We start from the raw sequence: 26,822 nt of genomic DNA on the forward strand, positions 1-26,822 counted from the left end.
TGTGATGTTTTCATTTATTTGTGTTGTTTTCATTAAAAATGTGTTTATACCTTGGTAAGCAGTACTGTGAGAAATGAATTGTATATTCATGATGTTGTGCATCAGTACAGAAAATGTAATAAAAATGTCATTGCTGTATAATTAATATAAGTAATACATATAGTTGAGCAATGAAGTGTTATTATAACTACTTTTGTTATACGCATTAACTTCTGTTAATATGAGCTCCATGCGTGCAGCTCATTCTTCCCTTTTTTTACACCTCTATGATGCTGTTGTCTTAACTGTCTTTTGATAAGAATTGTTAATAATCTCTACTAGTTTCTTCTGTGTACTCCTTTAGGTTTGATTAAATGTGTTTTTGCTTTTGGAGCACTGCACTCTAAACACCTATCACATTTCCTCTGGTGTTTTCCAGAATCATAGAGCAGGCCTCAGGCACAGAGATAGCTGCCTTTCCAATCTATAAGGTATTATTCTGTGCCAGGGGACGAGATGGGACTCCAGAAAGTGACTGCTTTGCCTTTACGGAGAGCTATCGGAGCTGTGAAGACTTCCAGATTCATGTCTTCTCCTGCGAGATCAAGGAGGCTGTGAGTTATAGTTGGGTGTCCCAGAACTGAATCTAAAGTATTCCTAGGGTTCCTGGCAAACCTGTCATTCATAACAGAATTACACTGAAATGCACTTTAAATGCTTTAGTTTTATCTAGACATTGCAGTTACAGATTGATTTCATTGACATTTATGTGACTTACATGATCATCTTGATTAGCTGATGTAAAGTTCTGCTTAATTAAAAATAGGATGATAGTCAACAATACTATTAATGTTTTCTTAATGTAGTATAGTCGTACTATACTAGTACAGTAGTACATTGCAATGTCTAGGTAAAAGGCATCGATTTGATTAACACACTGATGCAGTGGCAGCCAAAGTGCGCAAGTACGCTCACCACATATCAGCTATCAGTAGAGAGGAGAACAGTGTAATAAAGCCAAATCATAGATGGGGACTGTTAGGAGGCCAAGACTGGGAAAGGTCAGGGAAATTTGGCCAGGACACCAGGTTAACACCCATACTCTAAGCATTACTTCAATGTTTACTTCAATCTGCTACTAATCATTAATTCAATTATGGTGCCCAGCCCACTCCCCCACTCCCTGCCACAAAATTAGCCCAGGGTTCACTGGCATCTTAGTAAATGGTGATAACATGTTGCAATGTATTTGTTCTATTTTAAATTATATATTGTATGTGTTTCATTTTAAGCTTTACCTATATCAGCAAGTCTTAAGTTTAAACACGAATTGACTACCAGTATCATATCGCACATTGTACTATGGATTGTGATACATACTGTATTGTTTGATCTTTATGAGACACATTTTCTATTTAGACCAAAATAAACAGATATTTTGTTAAAATGACATTGGGTGCTGTTTTTGAAATTCCTCTCTAGGTCAGCCGCATCCTGTACAGTTTCTCGACTGCGTTCCGACGCTCCTCGAAGCCAGCACCTGATGTGAAAGACTCCTCTCTTCCCACTCCAGAGAGTGACATTTTCACTTTCACTGTCTCCCTAGAAGTCAAAGAAGATGATGGGAAAGGAAACTTCAGGTAAAAATACTCTCCCGAGTATAGACAGTGTTACCTTTATTCATCCAAAGCATATGCATAACTAGGTGTTGCATGTTATTTTTTTTCTGAAGAAAAAAGAGTTTTAATGATTTTTAAACATAAATTTTGCTGACTATCCTATTACCATCTGTAATCTTTGAAAGCACAGATTCTCTTATCCTTCAGAAAAAGCTATGGAATGTTAGTCCTGACATAAACTCACTTGCCTGATTTCAGAATTCCAAATAAATTCTAGACAGAAAGTCAATGGAAAATTGATGACATCAGTTTAAACAGACTCTGCATGCCGTACAAAATAAATTTATCCCTGAATAAAAAGAATTTAAGAACAAGATTCTGTTAAAGAAAAGGTGTACAATGAATGACAAATACAGATAAAGGATATTGGAAGGTTCAAGAGAAAAAATCAAGGAATATTACAATCGAGACTAAAATAAAATAAAAATCAGTGCTACACCAAAAAAAGAACTACCAATACTGAAGTAAAATATATCCTGTACAATAATGGTAATCTTCTAGTAAATGAATAGGGAAATGGCTGATGTATTAAATAAGTCAAAGGGTTCATATGTTATCTTTCCAATTATACTCAAGAAACCAAGAAATATTACTCTTTAGCAACAAGTAATAGGTTTATTCCATGCTGAAAAGAGAAGAAAGAAAACACAACGTTTCGGCCGTGGAGCCTCCTTCAGGTGTGAGGCTTCAGGTGCTCACACCTGAAGGAGGCTCCACGGCCGAAACATTGTGTTTTCTTTCTTCTCTTTTCAGCATGGAATAAACCTATTACTTGTTCCTTTGCAGCCTACGCATGCTGATGCAGCTACCCACCTGATATATTACTCTTTAGCCACTGACTTAACTCAACCTACAGTAATTCAAGACAGTGGTCATATCCATAGACTGGAGAATTGCTAATGTAGGGTACATTCATAAGAATGGTTATGATGTAGAAATTTCTGGGCATTTCTAGTATTTTAAAAGCACATATTGAATTACAAAATAAAGTAAATTCTTGAATTTGTTTCATTTTTTGCAACTAAGTTTGTTTAAGAAATTTAGAATTGGAGATAAAGTGTTAGACACAGAGCAGGAGAAGTCTTCTCATTCCTTTGAATACTATTATTAAGATGTGGACTGCGGATCATGCTACCCAGACACTACTTAGATCACCCTGCCCTTCAAAACTGAGCAATTGAACAAGAACGAAACTGATTAGAGACGCCAAAGTACAATATTTGAGACAGGACTTATTGTTCATACATTGACAGTATTCAAGTTCATACACAAATCTGCCCTGTATGCCCTGTATGGGTGAGAAAGAAGCTTTTCCTGAAGAAGATTAATCTTGAAGCTTGTGGAGACCTATTCACAAATACTGGAATCAGTAATTCCGGCCAAAGGTGCTTCTGTCAAGTACTTGAATTTTGTAGGTAGTCTGATTACTGATGCAATCAGTTAATATCCCTTGATATATACTGTATATAGTAGGTTTTGCTGACATTCAAAATCCTTCACATATACAAATAATAATAATTCCTTACACTTATATAGCACTTTTCTGGACACTCCACTCGAAGTGCTTTACAGTTTTTTTATCAAGTGTTCAATTTGATCAATACATTTTTGAAAAAAATGTATTTAAATGTAATTTGAAAGAAATATAAATAATCAAAATTGATATTCATCATAATTTAATACTATAGGCAGGAGGTGAATACTTTTACATGTAACTATATCTTTTTTGGGGGGGAGTCTATTTAATAAATTCCTATTTACAGAATGGAGATTTCTAAGCAACACATTTGGCATTTCAACTTATCTGACTATATGAAACACTATATGTGCATCAGGCAGAAATCAAAAGGTCCGAGCTCTTAATCTATGTTTTTTTAATGATTTATTCAGAAACCATACTCTGTTTATACAAATTCATTCGATATACTTTGATTAAATCTCATCTGAAATATACATTTATATACAGTATAGAGCAAGATTGAAAAGTTAAATTTATTTTATGATTGGCCACAAAATCTACTGCCAACAACAAAAATTGCAGTTTTTCTAGACCAGTGGTTCTCAAACTTTCTGGACCAAGTTCCACCCCTGATCAAACCAAAGCATCCAGATACCACCTACAAGTCATCTTCTCATAGGAACCCAACAAAATCTCAATGACCAACATGAGTGCAGACTTTAACAGATTTTAATCCTCAGGCATTTTCTTGACAGCAAAGGCCTCATGGTGGATGCTGCAGTGCGCATCTGGACCAACCTCTCTAATTGGTGCAACTACACCGCTGTGTCTGCCTGTTATCGCTCTAGCACCATCTGTACAAACTCCGACGCATTTTTTTCCAGTCGATGCCATTCCCTTTGATAAATACATTCTGAAGCTGAAATATGTGCTCTCCTGTAGTTCCTGTTGGGAGCGGCTTTACGGAACAGAAAGTCCTCATGGGACGTACCCTCAATCTCGTATCTAAAGTAAATGAACAAATTGGCCAAATCAACAGCATCAACAGACTCATCTGATTGCAGTGAAAAGCATCTGCTCATCTTAATGAGCTCTATCAGCGTACTTTTGCCATATCAATAATTCTGCAAGTGACTGTGTTATTCGGGGCAGCAGGTCGAGCTGTTTAGCAGCTTTTTCTCCACACTTAATACTCTTTTAAGAGTTGGCTGCTCTTTTGCCAACAGTAAACAAAGTTCTTCACAAATAGTGTGGGGCTTACCTGCTTTAGCAATCTGCAAGCTTGCATTTTCCCCCGTTTCCGTTTCAGGAGTCCGTCTCAGAAGTTAAAAGAAGTTTTTATTTCATGCACATGGGAGCAAAACACAGAGACGCTCTGTGTATTTTTCTCAAATTTACCTAGAACAGTCCTTAAATATTTTTCTGTTATCTACCTCTCTATCTGCTGAAGATAAACTTTTTTTAAATACAATTGGTCACTTCCGTTCATAGCACGCATTCCTATACAATGGTATAGAATTATATACAGTAGTAGCTCTTGTGTCCACTCAAATATTAGTGTGCGCTGTATTCTAGTACATAGGCTGTGTATTTGACACATAAACTCATTTTATTAAAATAGAAAATATGAAAACCCGTCCCACTTTTTCAATGCACACAACAAATTTCCAGGGTCATCTGACGTACCACCTGGGGGCGCTCTGCGTACCACAGTTTGAGAACCACGGCTCTAGACTGTATTGGTTAAATACTAAAAAAGTTTGCCTAATTAATTAAAACTAACATATTTGTTTCATTTTTTCTCTCACAGTCCAGTACCAAAGGACAGAGACAAATTCTACTTCAAACTGAGACAGGGAATCGAGAAGAAAGTGGTGGTTACAATTCAGCAAATCACTAACAAAGAGCTTGGAATTGAGAGGTACTATTGTTTTTGTTTTTAATTGTTTGGGTGAGGGGTACTGGCTGTAATCTAATCTAGGGCATCCTGACCTTTCAAGAATAACAGAACAGCCTTACAGGATGTTTATAGGCTAAGATTAAAACAAAGAAAAACTATTGTACTCTACAGAGTCAATGACAACAGGGTAAAATGTTAAAACATAATCAAATTCATGGAAAGAGTCTTTTATCAGATTTAAGATACAGAATTACAGGCAATGTATTTTTAACTGTATAAGAAGGAGGCTGGAGTCACATAACTTTCTTAATAGTGCACTTTTCATATATGATGATATGAAGCTGAGCTTTTTGGTCATTACAGTTTAATGTAGACAACCTCTTTCTAAAGAATATGAGCAGATTTTTAAGTGATTGCAATTCAATATATTGTCCACAAGGGAGCATATTATGACCACAATGCACATGAGCATGACAGTCACAATGCTGAGGCTTTCAGTGCATTAACTTATAAATATATATATTTTTCAGGCTTGGAATGAGTTGAATGTTGAACTGTGCCTCTATGAGTCAAACTTAGTAAGCAGCCAACAATTAAACTTTAAATTTAAAACGTTATACCATACAGATGCAGCCATTCAAAGTGCGCGGCACAGACACGTACCGGAGGTAATTGGTTACGGCCTCGCGCATCGTGACGCGCGTTGATGCAAAATACCGTGGTACGTGATTGGTTGACCGACAGGGGCACTCGTGGCGCGTTGGTCGGTCGTAGAAAGATTTAAATGTCTTTACTGTGCCCGTTTTAGTATTGAATATTTATATGGAATTTTACCACTGAAGGGAAATCTTAGTAGCTTTGAGACCACTTGTTATCCCAAGTTGTTTGAATCGCCACAATTCAAATAGAGAAAAAAGACATGACTGACAAGATGTGGCTGTCAATGTTGGATTAAAAAAAACACTGGATAAGTAATTCAAGTGTTTTTTTAACTTCCTGAAAAACAAGTAATAATTTAACAATGTGTGCAAACATTTTATGATATGTCGCTGTTGTGAATGTCTGTGGAGTGTATGTTATTTGCCTGTCTGTCTTGGCTGTGCTCTCTCTCTCAGTTCAATTCAGTTCAAGGTGCGTTAACTTTAACTTGCTTTAACTCCGCAAGTCTGAGTTCTTGTGTCCGTCCTATCTGAATCCGAAAGTATTACAATATGTATCTTTATAGCAGGTGGTGTACAGCTTTTTAGTATAGATTACACTTTTCTAAAATGTATTTAAAAAATAAAAACGATTACAATCTAATCTTTCCACGTTAGATCCCAGGATCCCAAGAAAAATCAATCTAAACGGGGAGAAAGCTATGCTGAAAGTTTATTAAGATACTTAGAAGACAAAGATATCAATTTATGTTGCATTTGTCTGATTGTGAATCAAAAAACACATATATTTAAACCCGCGTTTGGGATTTAAATCAAAACGCGATTTAAATCAATATAAATGTTTATATTGTAACGCATAGGTGACTATTCATTGTTATTAAAATGACTTAAATTCGATCATGTTGTGATATTTAGAAATATAAATTTGTTTGGTGCGAGTGAAGTTTTATTTAATCTCTGAGCCAGGGAAACTTTTTATTTTTTCAAAGAAATGTTTGTTAAAAAAAAAAGTCATGGCTCCAGTCAAACACCCAGCATGTGCTGTGGGAGTCAGGAACCTAACCCACAGCGCCACCAGCAAGGTCACATGAGGAGTGTTGAAAAAGCCCTACAAAACATTATCAACAGACATCGTACAGCGTGTACAATTCTTGTGTTGCGGTACATGAATATAATTATATCGTTATTAATTTCTTTAGATGCGCGATTCCACATTATATTCCCTTTTAATCAAATTCTAAAAGTATGCTTGTTGACTCCTGTATCACGTTAGTTAAAGACTTCGATGCTTAAAATGTTTAGGGAGAAATGGAATACTGGTGTGTATGTTTGCTTTAAAGTACCAAGACCAGCCATATACTGTATGTTTATGTTCCAAAATTAATATCGTTTATGGCCTTCACACGCGTTACAGTATGCTCCTATTCTTTTTATGCTCAGCTACTAAGATTTCCCTTCAGTGGTAAAATTCCATATAAATATTCAATGCTAAAACGGGCACAGTAAAGACATTAAATATACACATACATACTGTATACAGTACAGTTTGCATACAGAAATATGTTTATGTTCCTAAATCAGTCTCTTTTATGAGCATGTGAAAGGCATGGTGAATCAGAGATTCTCAAAAATTACTGTACTTTGCATGATTGGAAACAAATGCGTGATTGCGAAATGCTGTGGTGTTACTTTTACAAAGACGGTCAATGAAAAAAAGAATGTGGACCAGGGCAATACTTTGAGTTTACAGCTTGTCCAAGGTCATTCATTATTAATACTATTAGTAATATCTTCGTTAAAGACTTTGATGGCGACAGCTCAAACATGAGAGGTTGAGCTTTATTAGCTCCACCTTGCGGAAATTCCGGATACTATTATTTTACTTGCGGTACTATATGAGAATTTACGGTAACTCACGGTAGACTGTGTAAAGCGCACTGCAAAATAATGCGGTATCGCCCGCTTGTTTGAATGGCTGCATCTGTATATTATACTGTACAGTACTGCGCAGTCTAAAGACATACTGGAGGTTGTTTCTGGCAAAATTGGTGTGAGTGTGTGTATCTGGATGAATTATTATAAGCGATTGTTTCATGATTTACGATTTCTTCACTGACTTCTTTAAGTTAAACAGGAAGAAGAAGGGTTATTTTTATAATTCCCAGTGACCAGGGAACAGCTTATCAATATGTTGAAACCTTACCATGATAGTGAAGACAGACGTGTTACACCTTTAAGTGAGCCAGCGACTATTGTTTACTATGTTGTGACAATGTTGTGTGTTTCTGCAGGAATTATTCTGTAAACTTAAGAGTTATAGAGGAGACATGTTGTGTTTCTCCTCTTTTGATATTTGGAAAAACGTTCCAATTTAAATGCAATGTGGAATATATTATTAATAATTTTAATAATGAATGACCATGGACAAGCTGTAAACTGAAGAGTTATAGAGAAGACAGAAGTCTTCTTCAGAAGTCTGAGAAGTCTTGTCTTTTCAGCTTGGAATTGTACTTTATAGCGATCCTTTTGGCTATATATTTTACATAGCCGGATGTGTAAAAATAGTTTGTTATTATAGCTTGTTGTGAATGCGATGTGCCTCTTTCATGTTTACATTTGCATTAAGAAAAGCTATTTTTGTCTTAATACAAATTCCAGCAATGATACATTTAATTTGTAAATTTTGATTAAGAACAGTATTTGGACTGGAAGTATACCGTGATCTACGGTAATACTACCAGCTATATAAATATATTATATTTACGTCATTAAATTAATATTTCACACATACTGTACTGTACTGACTTTGAAACCATTCAATATCATACTGTATATACAGTATATTTATACAGTATGCAAACTCACTGCCGTTCATTGCCGTGTGCGCTACTGTTTCGGTAAATCGGTGGAGCTCACTTCATGGGATTTGTGTGTGTGAAACATCGGGAGGTGAGACTCGGTGGGGGGGGTTGTTTGATTAGTTTATGAATGAGTCCCTGAGGCATATCATCCAAGTTTCGGAATTATCAAATTTAAACCTTTGATGAGTTTGCATGAGAAAAAGGTACCTTTTCAGAAGTCGTGTACTGCGCAAAGTACTGTAGGTGAATTTGACAAACAACTAATGTAGTTAGAGAATTTAAAATCTATCTGACTGTACTATAGATCTCATGTAATTGAGCAGAAAGCCACCTTGCTCTCTTAAACTTTAAACAGTAGAACATCAATTATATTTGCCATTGTATTAACAGTTATACAGATAGAAATCTTAACACAAAACCTTTTAAAACAGATGCTGTGAACTCACCTGCATGTCAAGATCACGGTGTGCCCAGCAGCTCTTTTGTTTGCATTACACTATGAAGGAGTTCCTGAGGCATACCATCCAAGTGTTTGAAAAAAAAAATCAAACCTTTGTTTGGATGAGAGAAACGGGTATCTTTTGAGAAGTCGTGTACTGCTTGCAAAGAATCTGATTTTGACAAACCTTAAAGAGCTAATTTTGCTTGAAGAATTTAAAATCTGTCTGCCTGACTGTATTGCAGTTTATTTCACTGAACTGTTTGGACACCTACGGAGATACCCAATCTAAATTTAAGGTCTGCTTCTTTCACAGTTTTGTTATGCGTGATTTGTTAATTATTATCATTTATAATAATTATGATTATATAATTTATTATAAAACAACTAACATTGATACAGCTGCTACAGGTGCTACTGCTGTTTATAGTCACTCATTAATTAAAAATGTGCTGAACTCTGCCACAGGCAACCCTTTGAATTTTTAACACCTTTATCACCTTTGACTGTCCAGGGGATGGGGTTCCCCATACCCTGTTATGAGAACATGAATGTGAATTGAACATTTAATTACTGTTACATAAAATGAATACCCTAAAACAACCAGCTAAATACATATATCTACAGTGCCTTCAGAAAGTATTGAGACCCTTCCACTTTTTCCTCACTTTGTTGTGTTGTTGACTTATTTTTGAATGTACTGAATTGAATCTTTTTTGCCATCTATTGACACACAATACCCATAATGACAAAGTGAAAACACATTTTTAGGAATTTTTGCAAATGTATTAAAAATAAACAATTGAAACCTCTCATTTATGTAAGTATTCAGACCCTTTACTATGATACTCCAAATTAAGCTCAGATGCATCCTATTTCTTTTGATCATCTTTGAGATGTCTCTAGATCTAACTTGATTGTAGTCCACCTGTGGCAAATTCACTTGATTGGACATGATTTAGAAAGGGACACAACTGTCTTTATATGGTCCCACAGTTCACGGCGCATGGCAGAGTAAAAACCAAGCCATGAAGTCCAAGGAACTCTCCGTAGACCTCAGAGATAGGATTGTGTCAATGCATAGATCTGGAAAAGGGTATAAAAAATTGGCAATGCTTTGGAGGTTCCCGGGAGCACAGTGGACTCCGTCATTGTCAAATGGAAGAATTTTGGAACCACCAAGACTCTTCCTAGAACTGGCTGTCTGGCAAAATTGGGTATTCAGGCAAGAAGGACCTTGGTCAGGGAGGTGACCAAGAACCCAATGGCCACTCTAACAGAGCTTCAGAGTTCCTGTGTAAAGATGGGAGAACCTGCCAGAAGGACAGCTATCTCTGCAGCACTCCATCAATCAGGTCTCAATCGTAGAGTGGCTAGACCGAAGCCACTCCTGAGTAAAAGGCATATGATAGCCCACCTGGAGTTTGACAAACGGCACTTAAAGGACTCTGAAGAAAAAATTTCTCTGGTCTTATGAGACACATATTGAACTCTTTGGCCTGAATGCCAAACGCCATGTCCGGTGAAAACCAGGTAGTGGTCATCACCTGGCTAAAACCATCCCTATGGCGAAGCATGCTGGTGGCAGCGTCATGCTGTGGATATGCTTCTCAGCGGCAGGGACTGGGAAACTGGTCAGGTTTGAGGGAAAGATGAACAGAGCCAAATACAGAGAGGTCCTCAAAGAAAACCTGCTCTAGAGCGCACACAACCTTGGACTAGGGTGAAGATTCACCTTTCAGCATGACAATATTCCAAAGCACACAGCCAAGACCACTCTGGAGTGGCTTCGGAACAAGTCTCTGATTGTCCTTGAGTGGCCCGTCCAAAGCCCAGACTTGAACTCCATAGAAAATCTGTGCAGAGACCTGAAGATTGTAGTTCACTGATGCTCCCCATCCAATCTGACAGAGCTTTAGAGGATCTGCAAGGAAGAGTGGGAGAAACTGCCCAAATCCAGGTGTGCAAAGCTGATAGAAGCATACCCAAGAAGAATTGCCGCTGTAATCGCTTAAAGAGCGAAGGTGGTCCTACAAAGTACTGAATAAAGGGTCTGAATACGTATGTAAATGGGAGATTTCAGTTATTTATTTTTAATAAACTTGCAAAAATTCCTAAAAACATGTTTTCATTTTGTCATTATGGGGTATTGTGTGTCGATTGATTGCAGAAAAGAATCAATTCAATCCATTTTGAAATACGTCTTCAACACAACAAAGTTTGTAAAAAGTGGAGAGGTCTGAATTCTTTCTGAAGGCACGGTATATCAATAAATTAATATTGTTAATGGCGCTCAGAAACTTATTGGTAGCGAATTCTTCAAAAATTAAGAAGCTTCATAATTCAGAAACATGATTGTTACATAAGGAAGCGAAACGTGACAATTTGTTACAGTTATGATCATGAGAAAAAAGTTTATTTTTTATTTATTTGTGGCTGCTGCAGTTGTACCCTTTGAAATGGCTGGATACTTAATCCTTCCAAATTGCTTTGCCAGTCTGTCCATGGGGGAAAGGCGGGACGTCTTCTTGACATTTGACACTCCTCCGTACGCTTAAGTGATTGTGAATGTCAAGTAAATACACTCTGATATATAAAATTGATAAACGCATCAGTGTAAACATCATATTAACAATTGGTTTAATTTGTCATCACACTTCAAACTTGCATCACATAGAACTTGTAAAGTTCTCCAAAACCTTCTCAGTCAAGAACCGAGAGTTCAAATAGGGAGCTGCGTCAGCAGGCACAGACTGCAAAGGAATAACTAAAAGTTTATTCAATGCTGAAAAGGGAAGACAAGAAACACAATGCTTCAGGTGTGAAGATTACAAAGTCCCAATTGAATTGCAGTGTAAACCTTCCCACACACACTCTCTCCCCACTGCAATTAGGATATACACAAAGAAAGTACTGGAAAGCTTTATCTGGTCAGGTGTTTTTCATACAGATGCAGTCATTCAAAACGAGCAGGGTATGCTGTGTTACAACGCGGTGGGTGTCATATCGCGTCATACTGCATAATACCGCTGTTATGATAATAGTATCCGGAATCACCACCAGGTGGAGCTAATAAAGCTTAACCTCTCATGTACAGCATTTGAGCTGTCACCAGAAAACCCTCGGTTTCGAATCCCAATCACTGCTGAGGGACAGTCTTTATCTAATTAAGAATTTAAGTTGTATACTCTTTAGACTTTTCATTTTAAACTGTGTATTACAGCATGTTAATCATTAAACTTTAAAAAGTTGGTATGTTTTATAAAAGCAAGATTGATCAGTTGGACAAAAGTACACAACCTACCACCTTTATCATAAATATTTTATGTAGAAATATTTTATGTATCAAAGTCTTTACCGAAGATATTACTAATAGTATTAATAATGAATGACCTTGGACAAGCTGTAAGCAAAAAGTATTACCCTGGCCCACTTTCTTTGTAACTGTCTTTGTAAACAAAAATACTTTTATTTTTTCATTGACAAAGAGTTACACTACAGCGTTTCGTTGATCCGATCATGTATTCGTTTCCAATCATACAAAGTAAGTTTTGAGAATCTAAACATACACATATTATGTAAACTGTATATGGCTGGTATTGGTATTTTAAAGAAAAAATGCACACCAGTATTCCACTTTCTTCCTAGACATTTTAAGCATCAAAGTCTTACATTATTTTGGAAATGTTTTTACGTGCTCCTTCTGACCATATTAAGTTTATATACTTTGTGAAAAGTGATAATGTTTTAATCTTTTCTGCGAATACACTCGTTATCAGAGCAAACAAAAGCATACTTTAATTTGATTAATAGGGAATATAATATGGAATCGCATATCTAAAGAAATTATTAGCAATATGATTATATTCATATACTGTAGCTCAAACAGTAGTATAAGACACTTTCTATGGATATGTGTACTTCAGTTTCACTGCTTTCCACGTGACTGCGTCTGTGGGGCGTGATGGCTTAAGCGTGTGCATTATAAGCCTGAGGTCCGTGGGTCAAGCCCTGCTGTCGCCTTGAGTTTTCTTTTAACAAATAAACATTTCTTTGAAAAACTAAAATAGCAAATATTATGGACACTATATTGACATTTTTTAAATTTCTAAATATCACAACATTTTCAAACCTAAGTCATTTATTAATAACAAGAAATAATTTTAAACCGCTACTGATTTATTACTGACAATAAATATAATCAACTATATTGTCACTATATTATCATTATAAACATGTACAGATGCAGCCATTCAAAGTGCGCGGTACAGACACGTACCGGAGGTAATTGGCTACGGCGTCACACATCGTGACGCAAAATACCGCGGTACGTGATTGGTTGACCGACAGGGACACTCGTGGTCCGTTGGTTGGTCGTAGAAAGATTTACAGTAAATGTCTTTACTGTGCCCGTTTTAGCATTGAATATTCATATGGAATTTTACCACTGAAGGGAAATCTTAGTAGCTGAGCATAAAAAGAATAGGAGCATACTGTAACGCGTGTGAAGGCCATAAACGATATTAATTTTGGAACATAAACATACAGTATATGGCTGGTCTTGGTACTTTAAATAAAAAATACACACCAGTATTCCATTTCTCCCTAAACATTTTAAGCTTCGAAGTCTTTAAGTAATGTGATACAGGAGTCAACAAGCATACTTTTAGAATTTGATTAAAAGGGAATATAATATGGAATCGCGTATGTAAAGAAATTAATAACGATATAATTATATTCATGTACTGCAACACAAGAATAGTACACGCTGTACATTGTCTGTTGATAATGTTTCTGTAGTGCTTTTTCAGCACTCTGCATGTGACCTTGCCGGTGGCGCTGTGGGTTAGGTTCCTGAATCCCACGTCACATGGTCTGTGATCGAATCCCGCTGGAGCCATGACTCTTTTTTTTAACAAACATTTCTTTGAAAAAATGAAATGTTTCCCTTGGTTAGAGATTAAATAAAACCTCACTCGCACCAAACAAATTTATATTTCTAAATATCACAACATGATCGAATTTAAGTCATTTTAATAACAATGAATAGTCACCTATGCGTTACAATATAAACATTTATATTGATTTAAATCGCGTTTTGATTTAAATCCCAAACGTGGGTTTAAATATATGTGTTTTTTGATTCACAATCAGACAAATGCAAAATAAATTGATATCTTTGTCTTCTAAGGATCTTAATAAACTTTCTGCATAGCTTTCTTCCCGTTTAGATTTATTTTTCTTGGGATCTTGGGATCAAACGTGGAAAGATTAGATTGTAATCGTTTTTATTTTTTAAATACATTTTAGAAAAGTGTAATCTATACTAAAAAGCTGTACACCACCTGCTATTAAGATACATATTGTAATACTTTTGGGTTCGGATAGGACAGACACAAGAACTCAGACTTGCAGAGTTAAAGCAAGTTAAAGCCTTGATTTTATATATCACCTTTAAAAGTGGCATCTCAAAGCAAAGTAAATACCCAACACTGATTGTACCCATCTGTCATGCTAATAAAGCACCTTGAATTGAATGGAGAGAGAGAGGGGGGGAGGGCGAGCGAGCGAGCGAGAGAGCACAGCCAGGACAGACAGGCAAAAAAGATACACTCCACAGACATTCACAACAGCGACATATCATAAAACGTATGCACATATAGTTAAATTATTATTTGTTTTTCAGGAAGTTAAAAAAACACTTGAATTACTTATCCAGTCTCTCGAAATAAAATTATTTTTCAAGCAATGCAACTAACGTCGGGCAACGTGTTTTTTTTAATCCAACATTGACAGCCACATCTTAAATCTTGTCAGTCATGTCTTTTTTCTCTATTTGAATTGTGGCGATTCAAACAACCTGGGATAACAAGTGGTCTCAAAGTCACCGAGCTCACAGAGCTTCAACAACAGATGACAATTCCCTTAGTCCTTCCTTAGTCTTCCTGAAATTGTCAAATTATGAGTGAATAAAAGCATTTTATTAAAAACTTAATAACATTATTTTTTTATCTAAGGAAATAGCAGTATAACCTTGTTCATGCACAAACAGTGGCATGTTACATTATTAATTTGGGTGTCTTCTCTTGCCAGAAAGCTCTAAATTGCATTTTGAGTGCGGTTTTTTACTTTTTTTAAATTGCAACCCATAAATAAAGCTGATATTGTTTAGATTTTTAATTATTTTAAACTGTATTACAGCAGCACAATGCACAATGCAACGTAAATTGCAAAAATGCACTTGGAATCTGTCCAAGCCCTACTTTGTCAGGCATTTTCTTTTACTGTAACGGACATAAAAACTCCCTTGCTTTTAACAGATCGTTTCATAATTTCTAACTACGAAAATTATTTAAACTGTGACACTTATCATTCAACCAGAGCTCGAAATATCACAAGGGTCCAAGTCCCCAGCTGATTACTGTATTCCACTTTTTATTTTTAATTTGACTTATTCACCCATGATGAACCATGACATGCAAGTGTGGAGGTGCGCAGGTCAGAAATAGAATTAACAGCTTCAGATTTAAAAGGTTATTAATAATATCTTCAGTGTCAAATCAACATTGGATTGTTCTTCCAAGTGTAAAAAGATGTGATATTCAGCGTGTCTCTATAAATCTTTAGTTTACAGTTTACAGACCGTCCAAGATCATTTATGAATAATGTTTATTCCATTAAAATTGGAATGCTTTTCACAGGTGTAAATCCACCTATTTTCTAACAGGTAATATTTTCACCCCTCTCCCTTCCCTCTGCCTGTCTGACTTCTTTTTAACCACTCTGTGCCCGAATCGCGGGTGAGATAAGAAAAAAAAGTGAAACAGCGTACACAAAGATTCTAGGCTGACCACAAGGAAGAAAGATCACCCGTTTTTTGCGTGTAAAAAGTGGTTATTAACTATCAAAACCTGTTTTTATAGCTTTTCAAATCGTGCAATGTCTAAGTTAAGCAGGAACACATCATTACATCTCATTATTGATTTATTTGTTAAAAATTTAAAAAAAAAATTTGTCCAGCCTAATGGCGTTTATAATATTGTGGTATTTTCAGATTCGGTGAGGACGGACACATTGACTCAGACACTCATTGAATGAAAAATGGCGCTATATTTTTCCCGTAAAAAGTCTTTATCTCCATAATATGGCTGTTGTAGTGCAGGCTCGCTGATTTTTTTTTGTAATGGGAAAGTTGGCCAGGATGCCGGGGTTACACCCCTACTCTTTTCGAGAAATACCCTGGGATTTTTAATGACCACAGAGAGTCAGGACCTCGGTTTTACGTCTCATCCAAAGGACGGCCCCTGTTTACAGTATAGTGTCCCCGTTGCTATACTGGGACATTAGGACCCACACAGACCGCAAGAGGAATGCCCCCTGCTGGCCCCACTAACACCTCTTCCAGCAGCAACCTTAGTTTTTCCCAGGAGGTCTCCCATCCAGGTACTGACCAGGCTCACACCTGCTTAGCTTCAGTGGGTTGCCAGTTGTGAGTTGCAGGATGATATGGCTGCTGGCTGTATCAACCCAATCCCTTGGTGTCTCATGTACGAGTAGAATAGGTTCATTGTCTTCCAATGAAAGACAGATTCCTTTCGCCCAAGACAGGAGACAGTCGAAACTCGCCAAACCCAGACTGTTATCTCGATCAACCTTTTTTAATAGCCTTGCAAATGAGCTCATGTTGGATATTTACTCGACACTCCAGAGATGTCACATTTTACTGTACATGTCAAACCGGTTCCTTTCTATTGTAGATAGCCTAAGTTTTATAATTTATACAATATGCCTATTCCAGAGACATTTCCATTGTCGATAACGATGTGGGCATTGTTAAAAGCATTGTAAAAGTACTCCAAAATGTGTTTCAGTTGTACAGACACAACATAATGTCTTGCTGTAAAAAACATCCCTAGGCACAATTTGTTTGTGATAGATATCAGGGAATAATAATAATAATAATAATAATAATAATAATAATAATAATAATAATAAACATTATTTTATATAGCGCCTTTAAAGGTGGCTTCTCAAAGCGCTTTACAGGATGACAACAACAATAAATAAGAAGAATACACAAGATAAAACACAATTACAATATATAGAGGAGACCGTGGATGGTGGTAATAAGAAAAGCAGAGCGGTGAAGAATGGAACCAGTTAAGTAAAGGCTTTTCTGAAGAAGAGGGTTTTGAGTCTGGATTTGAAGGAGTTTAGAGAAGGTGACTCTCTGATATCCTTGGGGAGAGAGTTCCAGAGCTTGGGGGAATAACAGGAGAAGGCCCTGTCACCCATACAATGTAGATGGGCTTGGGGGACAGTAAGGAGAGCAGAATTAGAAGAGCGAAGGTTGCGAGGTGGGGAGTAAGGCGATAATAGTTCAGACAGGTACTGAGATGCCAAGCCATGCAGAGCCTTATAGGTATATACTTATAGCATGAGGATTTTAAAGTCTACACGGAATTTGACCGGAAGTCAGTGTAAGGACTCCAGGATAGGAGTAATGTGAACACATTGTGTGCACTAGATCTGGTCAGGATTCTGGCTGCTGAATTTTGGACATACTGCAGTTTGTTCAGAGTAGATTTAGATACCCCAGTGAGTAGAGCATTACAGTAGTCAATTTGAGAGAACACAAATGTGTTGATCAGCTTTTCAGCCACAGTTAATGATAGCATAGGGCGTGAATAAAAGATGTTTTGACAGTATGCACATATGGGTCGAATGTTAAGCCAGAATCGAATATAACCCCAAGGTTTTTCAATTTTGATTGAAGCTCAAGTACAGAGCCATCTACAGATAGGGTTACAGGACTGGCTTTACGAAGTTGATGGGGGGTGCCAATAAGCATGACTTCAGTCTTGTCGCAGTGATGAAAGAAGTTTTGAGACATCCAAATGTTTATGTCAGAGATGCAGTTAGATAGAATAGGGACAGCCACATCAGTGTCAGGTTTGGTATGGATGTATATTTGAGTATCATCAGCGTAAAAATGAACGCCGAGGCCATGTGATCTTAAAAGCTGACTAAGTGGGAACATGTAAATGCTGAAGAGCAAGGGGCCCAGTATTGAGCCCTGAGGAATACCAGACTTAACAAGACCAATTTCAGACCTGTACCCATTAAGAGAGACAAAGTGACAGCGATCAGTGAGGAAAGATTTGAACCATTTGAGAGCAGTGTCAGAAACTCCAAACACAGTCTCAGGACGAGAAAGTAAGATGTTATGGTCAACAGTGTCAAAAGCAGCACTGAGATCAAGAAGGATGAGTATAGAAAGAGAACCAGAATCAGAAGCTATTAGAAGATCATTAGTGACTTTGACCAGGGCAGTGTCTCTTCTGTGAAGTTGACGGAAGCCAGATTGGAGGGGTTCAAAAAGGTTGTTTGTCATGAGGTGGTTATGTAACTGAAGTGTGACAGCACGTTCTAGAATTTTAGCAAGAAAGGGTAAGTCGGAGATGGGGCGAAAATTGTTAAGATTGTCGAGAGCCATGTTAGGCTTTTTTGGCACCGGGGTAATGGCAGCAGTTTTGAGGACCGTTAGTACAGTGCCAGTGCTCATGGATTCATGTATAATATCGAGGACAATGGGATATATTAGGATATAATATTGAGGAATATAAATGAGGACCCTGTCTAGAATAACCAGGATGAACTCCAGAGGCATAGTCGATTAAACAGTCTGAGGTCCGAAAGCCGAAGGTAAACAAACCGGTACAAAAGTACAAAATCAGAAGCAGAGCCGTAAGCCGTGAGGAAGCCAAAAGTCAAAGCCAGAACGATAACCAAAGTACCAAAACAAAACCAGGAGATGTAGTCGGAGAACAAACCAGAGTCAGGAAGCCAAAAACCAAGAAGTAATTAATTGGGAGAAGCTCTAACCAGGAAAAACCTAATACTGAGCTCAGGGGAGAGTGCGAAGCAGCATTAAATAGGCTGGGGTAAATGGGCTAATTGGGAACCGTGTTGGAATGGGAGGTGGAGTGACGGGGGCATGGCGTAACAATAGATATGTTACCAAAAAAGAATTAAAAAGCCACTTGAATCAAATAGCTTTGGCAAAATTTATGGATACTTTGACCTTGAGCTGTGAAACTTGTAGATTCTTTGGGTCCTTTATGCAGACCTCTCAAGTGTAGGAGCACCCATGATTTAAAAGATTTAAAAAACTATGGCTTCATGCATTTCTCCTCATAGCACTTTACACTTAGTTTAAACTACTGAGTGAACTAGGTTTAATACAGACAGCAAGGGGCAGTTCTTTAGCCAGTTGTGGGTCAACTTCAAAAGCTTAAAAAAAACAGAAGGTCCTCAAATGAATATATTATTGACTACTACTTTAGCTAGATTGAGTGAATGACCTCCAGTTGTTTGTAACCCTTCTAATGGTTTTAGATTCCAGGCACTATTGATAAGTAAACAGCCACCCCATACTGCACAGCATAGCATAATAGTAAAGAAAAGTACATCTTTTCTCAGGATAACTCCCCTCAGAAAGAAAGCTAAGTAACAGTTTCAATATGCCCAAAAAACAGTATGTCTTGCATACGTGTTAACTTTCAGAACCAATATGAAACTGAAATAAAACTCAGGAAACCCAGAAATTACTGGAAGCACCCCCCACTCCAGTGTATTGCCTGTTAATGGTGTAGTATTACAAAAATTATAAAACATTACAGAAAAGCTTCACAAACCAACACAAGGTTGTGAAAGGTCAGAGGTCTAGAGTGTAAAACACTTGGTTGCAGCACTGTAAGTGTTGTGGTTTGAAAGCTATTGAGTCATGAACAGTGACCCCCTATCCCCCTGTATTGCTGTTCAATGGTGCTATCTTCCAGAAATAATACAACATTATGGAAGGGATTCACATTCGAAATCATGACGGTGAAAGATAAGAGGGCCTGCTTAGTGTGTAAAACACTTGGTTGCAGCATTTTGAATGTTGTGCTTGAAAAGCTGTTGACTCATGAATAGCACCCCCCATCCCCATGTACCGCCTCTCTAATGGTGCCATATGGAAAAAATAATTAAAAAATAAGGAAAAGTTTCACAACCCAAAGCAAGGTTGTATATGGTGAGGGGGGCCATCTGCTGTGTAAAACACTTGATTGCAGCACTGTGGGTGTTGTGCTTAAAAAGCTATTGATTCATGAAGAAGACCCCATTATCTCAGTGGATCGCATGTCTAATGGTGCCATATTGAAAAAAAAGGTTTCACAGCCCAAAACAAGGCTTGGAAAGGTTAGAGGACCTGCTTAGTGTGTAAAACACTTACTTGTAGCATTGTGGGTGCTGTGGTTTAAACGCTATTGGCTTGTGAACAGCATACCCCTATCCCAGTGCATAGTGCCACATAAAATAAAAGCATAAGAAAAAGAGATTCACAATGCAAAGCTGTGTCAGTCTTCTGTGTAACAAATCGGTTTGAACATCATGGGTGCTGTTTTTAATAAGCTGCTGAGTAAAGAATAGGAATTTTCCTGCTGTCAGCTGTATTGTGTATATAGTTGACTCTTACCTGAATGAAAACAGGACATAGAGAAAGGGTTTCAGAAATCAAACAAATCTTTATTCCCTGCTTACAGGCTGGATAACTGGAGACTACCTTGAGTTTGTTTCGGTGCTGTTCTGTATTTCTATGGTCATATACAGGTTGTTCTCACGAACCCGTATTGAGCAGTATTTCTTGTATTGTGAACCTATGTACACAGCAGTCCCGCAAGTCGTGGTCTTTAAAATGCATTTGGTTTGAAGGCTTTATGTGTTTCCCTTGCGAAGATATGGACATAAGAAAATTGTGATCAGAAAATGACAAAGTGAAGGCTGTGAAAAAATTCACAATGTGTACATTGAGCTAATTCTTTCTTTCCTGAGTGAATTCAGACATCTTTTGGGCATTTTATTTGACATTAAAAATACCGGAGATAATTCAACTGAAGCTGCAACACACTTGCCTAGTTTATAGGAGACATGGCGGAGATTTGGCAACTGAATTAAAGTTTCTGTCTCATCTGCACCCCAATGAAGTTAACACTCCATTTGAAGTACTGCAGTATTTGGTCAATAAAGATATGAAATCCGTGTTTCCAGACATAGTGATAGCATGTCAAGTGTTTTTAAAAATTCCAGTTGCTGTCACCAGTGCTGAAGTTGATCAAGACTTATCTAAGGTCCACCATGACACAGGACAGACTGTCAGCTCTGGCTTTGATGTTTATAGAGAACAGTACCGCAAGGCAGGTGGATTTCCGTGATATCATCACTAAGTTTGCTACGACGAAAGCACGACAAGTCAAGTTTTAACTAGCTCGTTACGAAGTATCAAGTTCAATATGTTAGCCCGTTTGAATTCTGCTCTCTTGCTCTGTGTGCACTGGTGGAGGCAGAAGGAATCCGGGGGAGCCTTTGTATTTACTTGCAAACTGGCCCCAGGTATGGGTTGTGCCAGCCTGGCTGTAATTGTAAAGCAGTCATAAATATGTAACATTATATATAATATAAATAACATAATATAAACATTTGTATATATTATGGCTTAGCATGCTGGCATGACGTGACTGTCATTTAGTGCTATTATATGTGACATGACAAGAAAGCTAATGCAGAATGTAGTATAACTGCCTAAGTACCCTTCATGTCATGGGTAAGTGGCTTGCGTTTGGTTCTTTTACAAGGACACAGAGGAAGGCCCATCTACAAGCAAAGAAACCACTTCAGTGTCTTATACCAATAACCCAAAATCTAAACCTAAACTAAAAAAGAGAAAATGGGAACTGAGAATGAGCCGCTGCCGCTGTGTGCTTTGTGTTCCGAAGTGTTATCAAATGAGGCTTTAAAGCCAAACAAAATACATCTCTGCAGCCCGACATCCAGCATTTGGTATGTGTCAAAGAGAACCAGCCTTCTCACTAAGTTAGCCAGAAAGAAGGTGTGCATGTTTATTGCCGGACTAGCTGCAGGCTACTGAGTGACTGTGCATTCCTGCGTCCATTTGAAAATCTATGTGTTGAATATAATGTAACGGATGGGGAGTTAACATATACTTCTGTTTTATAACTGTTCTTATAGTTATTGTGCATATTTTTGTTTCTCAACGTCTTCATAAATTCATTGGTACAGAAGGCTACCCTGCACTTGTGTAAAAATATTCAGTTCCTTTAGATTCCGCTCGTTCAGTGTTTTTGACAAGGCTAATGTTAAGTACGAGAGATATCATAAGAAAGAGCTGTACTGGTGCCTTAGTTTTTGCAATATTTTGTAAATATTTAGCTGTAATAGGTTGGGAACTTCTTGTCTAGGCAGAACCTCTATTGACAAACCCACTGCACCAACGGGCTGCTCAGAAGCTCAACACAGCTGAGACGAACAGCTTAAAAATGTTTCTAAAGGAATCATGCGTGAATGAGTCAAATTAAAAATAAAACGTGTTTACAAAGAAAGTGTCTTACAGTTATACTACCAGCTATATAAATACATATATTTAGATCCTTAAATTAATATCATTATTAATTTCTTTAGATAAGCGATTCCATATTATATTCCCTATTTAGTGGATTCTAAAATGTATGAGATTTTTTACTGCAATAACAAGCGCAAGTATTCATAGAAAAGGTCATGGAATACAGAGGGAGTTGCAGAAATTAAACAGAGGTCTGGAACACCCTGTCTCAAAAATAGATGTTTAATAAATTGAAGTTTGTGAAAAGAATGACAAATCACCCCGAACAAAATACAATTTTAAAATACAAGCAGTCTGAAATTATTGGTTGTTATTAATAAATAACTTAACTTTGAACGTGTTGTGATATTTAGAAATACCAACAAAATCAATATAGTGTTGATTATATTTTCTATTTTAGATTTTCAAAGAAATGCTTGGAAGAAATTTTTTAAAAGAAAACTCATGGTGACAGCTGGGTTCGAACCCCCAGCCTCCAGCATGCAAGGCACACACCTAAGCCATTACACCAATGTGACACTTGACAGCTTAAGCTATAACTGAACAGGGCAGGCAAAAGGTTTCCAAGTAATCGCAGGTGAAGGAGTCAAATGGATGTAGATGTTTAAGAAAGTGTACTACTGTAATAATTTGAGCGATGTGAATATAATTATAGTGTTATTAATTTAAGATATGCGATTCCATAATATATTCCCTATTAATCAAATTCTAAAAAGTATGCATTTTTTTACTGAAATTATGAGCACAAATATTCATAGAAAGTGTTAAAACATTATAACTTTTTCTATAGCATATAAATTTAATATAGTCAGAAAGAGTACAGAAAAACTTTTCAAAAATTATCACAGTATGTAACCGAATGAAAGATTTTGATGCTTAAAATGTTTAGGAAGAAAGTGGAATACTGGTGTGTATTTTTTATTTAAACTACTACTACCAGCCATATACAGCTTGAATAATTATTTATATTCTTAAATTAATATCATTTATGACCTTCAGAGACCTTATGCTCTTTATTTTATTACTTTATTTTTATGCTCAGCTACAAAAAATTCCCTTTAGTTGTAAGATTCCATATTAATATTCAATATTAAACATGCATAGTAAAGAGATTAAATGAAGCAATCGTTTCACTAACACAAATCTGGCTGCATCACATGCAGCAGGGGCAAGCCAATGAGCCGTGCAGTGCAATCCGGTTGTTTTTGAACAACTCTTTGGCAGCTTCCTGTCATAACAGCTCTGTGCATACTGCAACAATTTTGCTTCCATTTAATTTTTTTCACTCATAAGTTGCTTTTTATCTTTAAAATGGTTTCTGCCCATCCATCTGCAATTTCTGAGTTTATAAAAAATTTAGTTTTCACCTTGTTTCCATGTATGTGCCATACATAAGTAATAAGCTGCTTACTGTTACTTATATCAGTGGACTCATCCAGTATTAAGGAAAACTAAGGACTTGTGCCCACAGTTGCATCTAACTCTTTTAAGAGTGTGCTTGATACATTTCTGACAAACCTCTGTCATTCAGATAGATTCCGTAGTTCGACCTGTCAATCTTCAGATGCTTTAAAGAAGGACATTCCATTTAGAATTCCATTTAGTAACACTGGCTAGTAAACCTCACACTATTGTACATGTTGCTAGCTGAGCAGCTCATTTCTCCATCTTTCATTTCAAACCACAGATATATTTTCAGCCAGCTTGCCTGAAACTTATCTTTGCGTGCTTTTTCTTAACTTTTTTTTTTAACAAATAAACATTTCTTTGAAAAATTAAAATAGCAAATATTATGGACACTACAGTATATTGACATTTTTATTTTTTACATTTCGAATGGCTGCATCTGTGAATGCAACAGCAACCCTCTTAACATGCTTCTTTTCACTTTGTAAAATATTAATATTACTACTGTTGTTTTTCTTAGTTCGTGAACCCCTGGTTGGAAACCCCAGTTCTAAATCATAGGACAATGTGTGTATTCTGAGTAGTTTTGTCATTTTTAGTATTTTTTATGTTAATTCATTCATACAATAACTTTAATTTCTGTTATAATATCATACCTCAATGAATCAAACATGCTACTGTACATACTTGAATGAAATCTGGACCCTATAGACCTCTATAGGGTGGCAAGCAGCTTACTATCTTTTAGGTAATTTCACTTTAACTTCAAGATCAGTACTTATATTGACAGGAGCATGTAACATTTGATTATATATTCCAGTATCCAAACAAAACTCATATTTAGGATTCTGGGAAATGAACAAAGGCTGTTGATAGCCACTTAAATCAGTCTGGTACACAACATCCTGACTTCAATGTTATGGAGAGTCTATGACAAGACTTGATGCTGTCAGTCAACGATCACCAACCAACCTGACAGAGCTTATGCAATTTGCAAAAAAGAATGGTAAAAAAGTACAGCATCCCAGTGTGCAGAGTTGGTGGAGACTTATACAGATGTCTCATAGTTGTAAGTGCTGGCAGAGGTATCCATAAAGTTGTTCAATTTGAACATAAAAATTTTGATCATATATATACATATGTAATGGGCACTCAATTATAATCACTGCCTGAGACGGCCGGTTAAAAATTGCCTGAGACGGTTAAAAATAATCATTTTTAACCAGGCAATAACAACATCATTGTAACGGTGTGAATGCTTTTTCAGGCACTGGAAGTGTGGATCCATAGCCTGGTAAACAGTCATCAATTCCTTAAGCAAAGTACTGTGTATTTAATGTCTCTGTATGCTTTTAAATTCAGCATACATGCACTGTTGCGCTTGCTGGCATGAAACCCATTTAATCAGTGCTTCACAATGTTAACAATAAAGTCTGTTTTACTGAATAAAGAAAAATATCCTAACCAAACCTAAAATGACACAATCCACTAGGAAGATTAATAGTAAGAGGACATAATGTTGGAATAATTAGATAAAATACCTCATACACACTTTTGAAGGTTGAAGAAACAACCTTTCAAGAATGGCTTTTTCTGCTGTATTTTTTGTAGTTAATTCCTTGCTTTATCGTTTTGTACTTTGTCTCCTAGATGTTTTGGAATGCTCCTCAGTCCCGGCCAAAAGGTGCGAAACAGTGACATGCATTTGCTGGACATGGTAAGGATTTAGACTTTACATTGCTTTTCTTCCATTGGCTGTTGTGCATTAATTTTATACATTAATGACAGTGATAGTCCAATGTGCAGCCAAGTGATACAAGCACAGTAATATGATTTCTGCCAATGTGATATTGACTCTCTTTATGCTACCAAATACCATCAAAGCTATCTAACTACCATGTCTAGATACTATACTAAGAACAAGTGGTACAAACTAAAATAAAAAAAAAAAGAAAATGTGTTTGGTTTTGAAGATGCTTGGTAGGAGTGTCAGTAGTGTGATTTTTTCTTTTTGAAAACATTTTCTCCCAGTTGTAGCTTTTTGTAAGTTATGTGGAGAATTTTATCAAAAAGTTTCTGACTCAGGAGACTTTTTGTAAGGTCAACAGTGATTTGATAACAATGATGTTATGGGGGGTTGAGGGCACTGCTCTTGTAGCAATCTGCAACAGTTTGTGTCTTTTGTTTGGGTGATAAGAAACCATAACTTTTTTTTATTTGTAAAGATCTATGTGAGACCTGTGTCCAGTCAAGTTAATCCTTACATGTCTGGTGTGTCTGTGAGTGAGATTAATAAAAAATAAAGCTAATTATTTTAATACTTTTAGTGACTCTCTTCAATTATAAACAGGATCTATCTTAACCGTGTCCTCCACATACAAAATAAATCAAATACTCTAGGGCAGAGGTTCCCAACCTATTACAGTTCGCGATCCACATGAGCGACCATAAACACTTCTGTGGCCCATACAAGTACCAGGCTGTCCTCATTGTTTGAAATGGGCTCGTGTCATACCTCAGCAGTAGCCTAATCAACACCGGTAATCAGAGAAAATATGCATATACTGTACAAGCTACAAACATGGGTTTACAAAGACCATGTATTGATTACAGAAAGAGTCCAATCAACACATCACAAGAAATAAAATAAAAATAAGAAAAATATTTGAACAGCTTTTTCTTTATTATGATATATCACGCACTTAACGTTAGCCTTGTCAAAAACAAAACTGAATGATTTCATATCTTTGTTGACCAAATACTGCAGTACTTCAGATGGAGTGTTGACTTCATTGGGGAGCAGATGAGACAGAAACTTTAATTCAGTTGCAAAATCTCCACCATGTCTCCTAAAAACAAAGCAAGTTCATTGCAGGCTTCAGCTGAATTATCTTCAGTATTTTTTATATCAAATAAAATGCCAAAAAGACAGCTGAATTCGCTCAAGAAACAAAAACGTTCTACTATCTCACTGATC

At 36.7% G+C, this 26,822-nt stretch overlaps 1 protein-coding gene across 2 annotated transcripts in view; it reads left to right on the forward strand.

The window, feature by feature from the left end:
• Positions 1–26,822, forward strand: part of rabgap1l (RAB GTPase activating protein 1-like) — a 423,532-nt gene that overhangs the window by 31,137 nt on the left and 365,573 nt on the right. For both annotated transcript variants that reach the window (XM_088598822.1, XM_088598823.1), the window contains exons 5-8: positions 419–593; positions 1,462–1,619; positions 4,928–5,038; positions 25,496–25,562. In XM_088598822.1, the coding sequence (XP_088454948.1) occupies positions 419–593; positions 1,462–1,619; positions 4,928–5,038; positions 25,496–25,562 (511 nt within the window). The remainder of the gene's footprint in view (positions 1–418; positions 594–1,461; positions 1,620–4,927; positions 5,039–25,495; positions 25,563–26,822) is intronic.

This window comes from Lepisosteus platostomus, chromosome 11 (genome assembly GCF_059453375.1).
Source record: "Lepisosteus platostomus isolate fLepPlt1 chromosome 11, fLepPlt1.hap1, whole genome shotgun sequence".
Taxonomy (NCBI): Eukaryota; Metazoa; Chordata; class Actinopteri; order Semionotiformes; family Lepisosteidae; genus Lepisosteus; species Lepisosteus platostomus.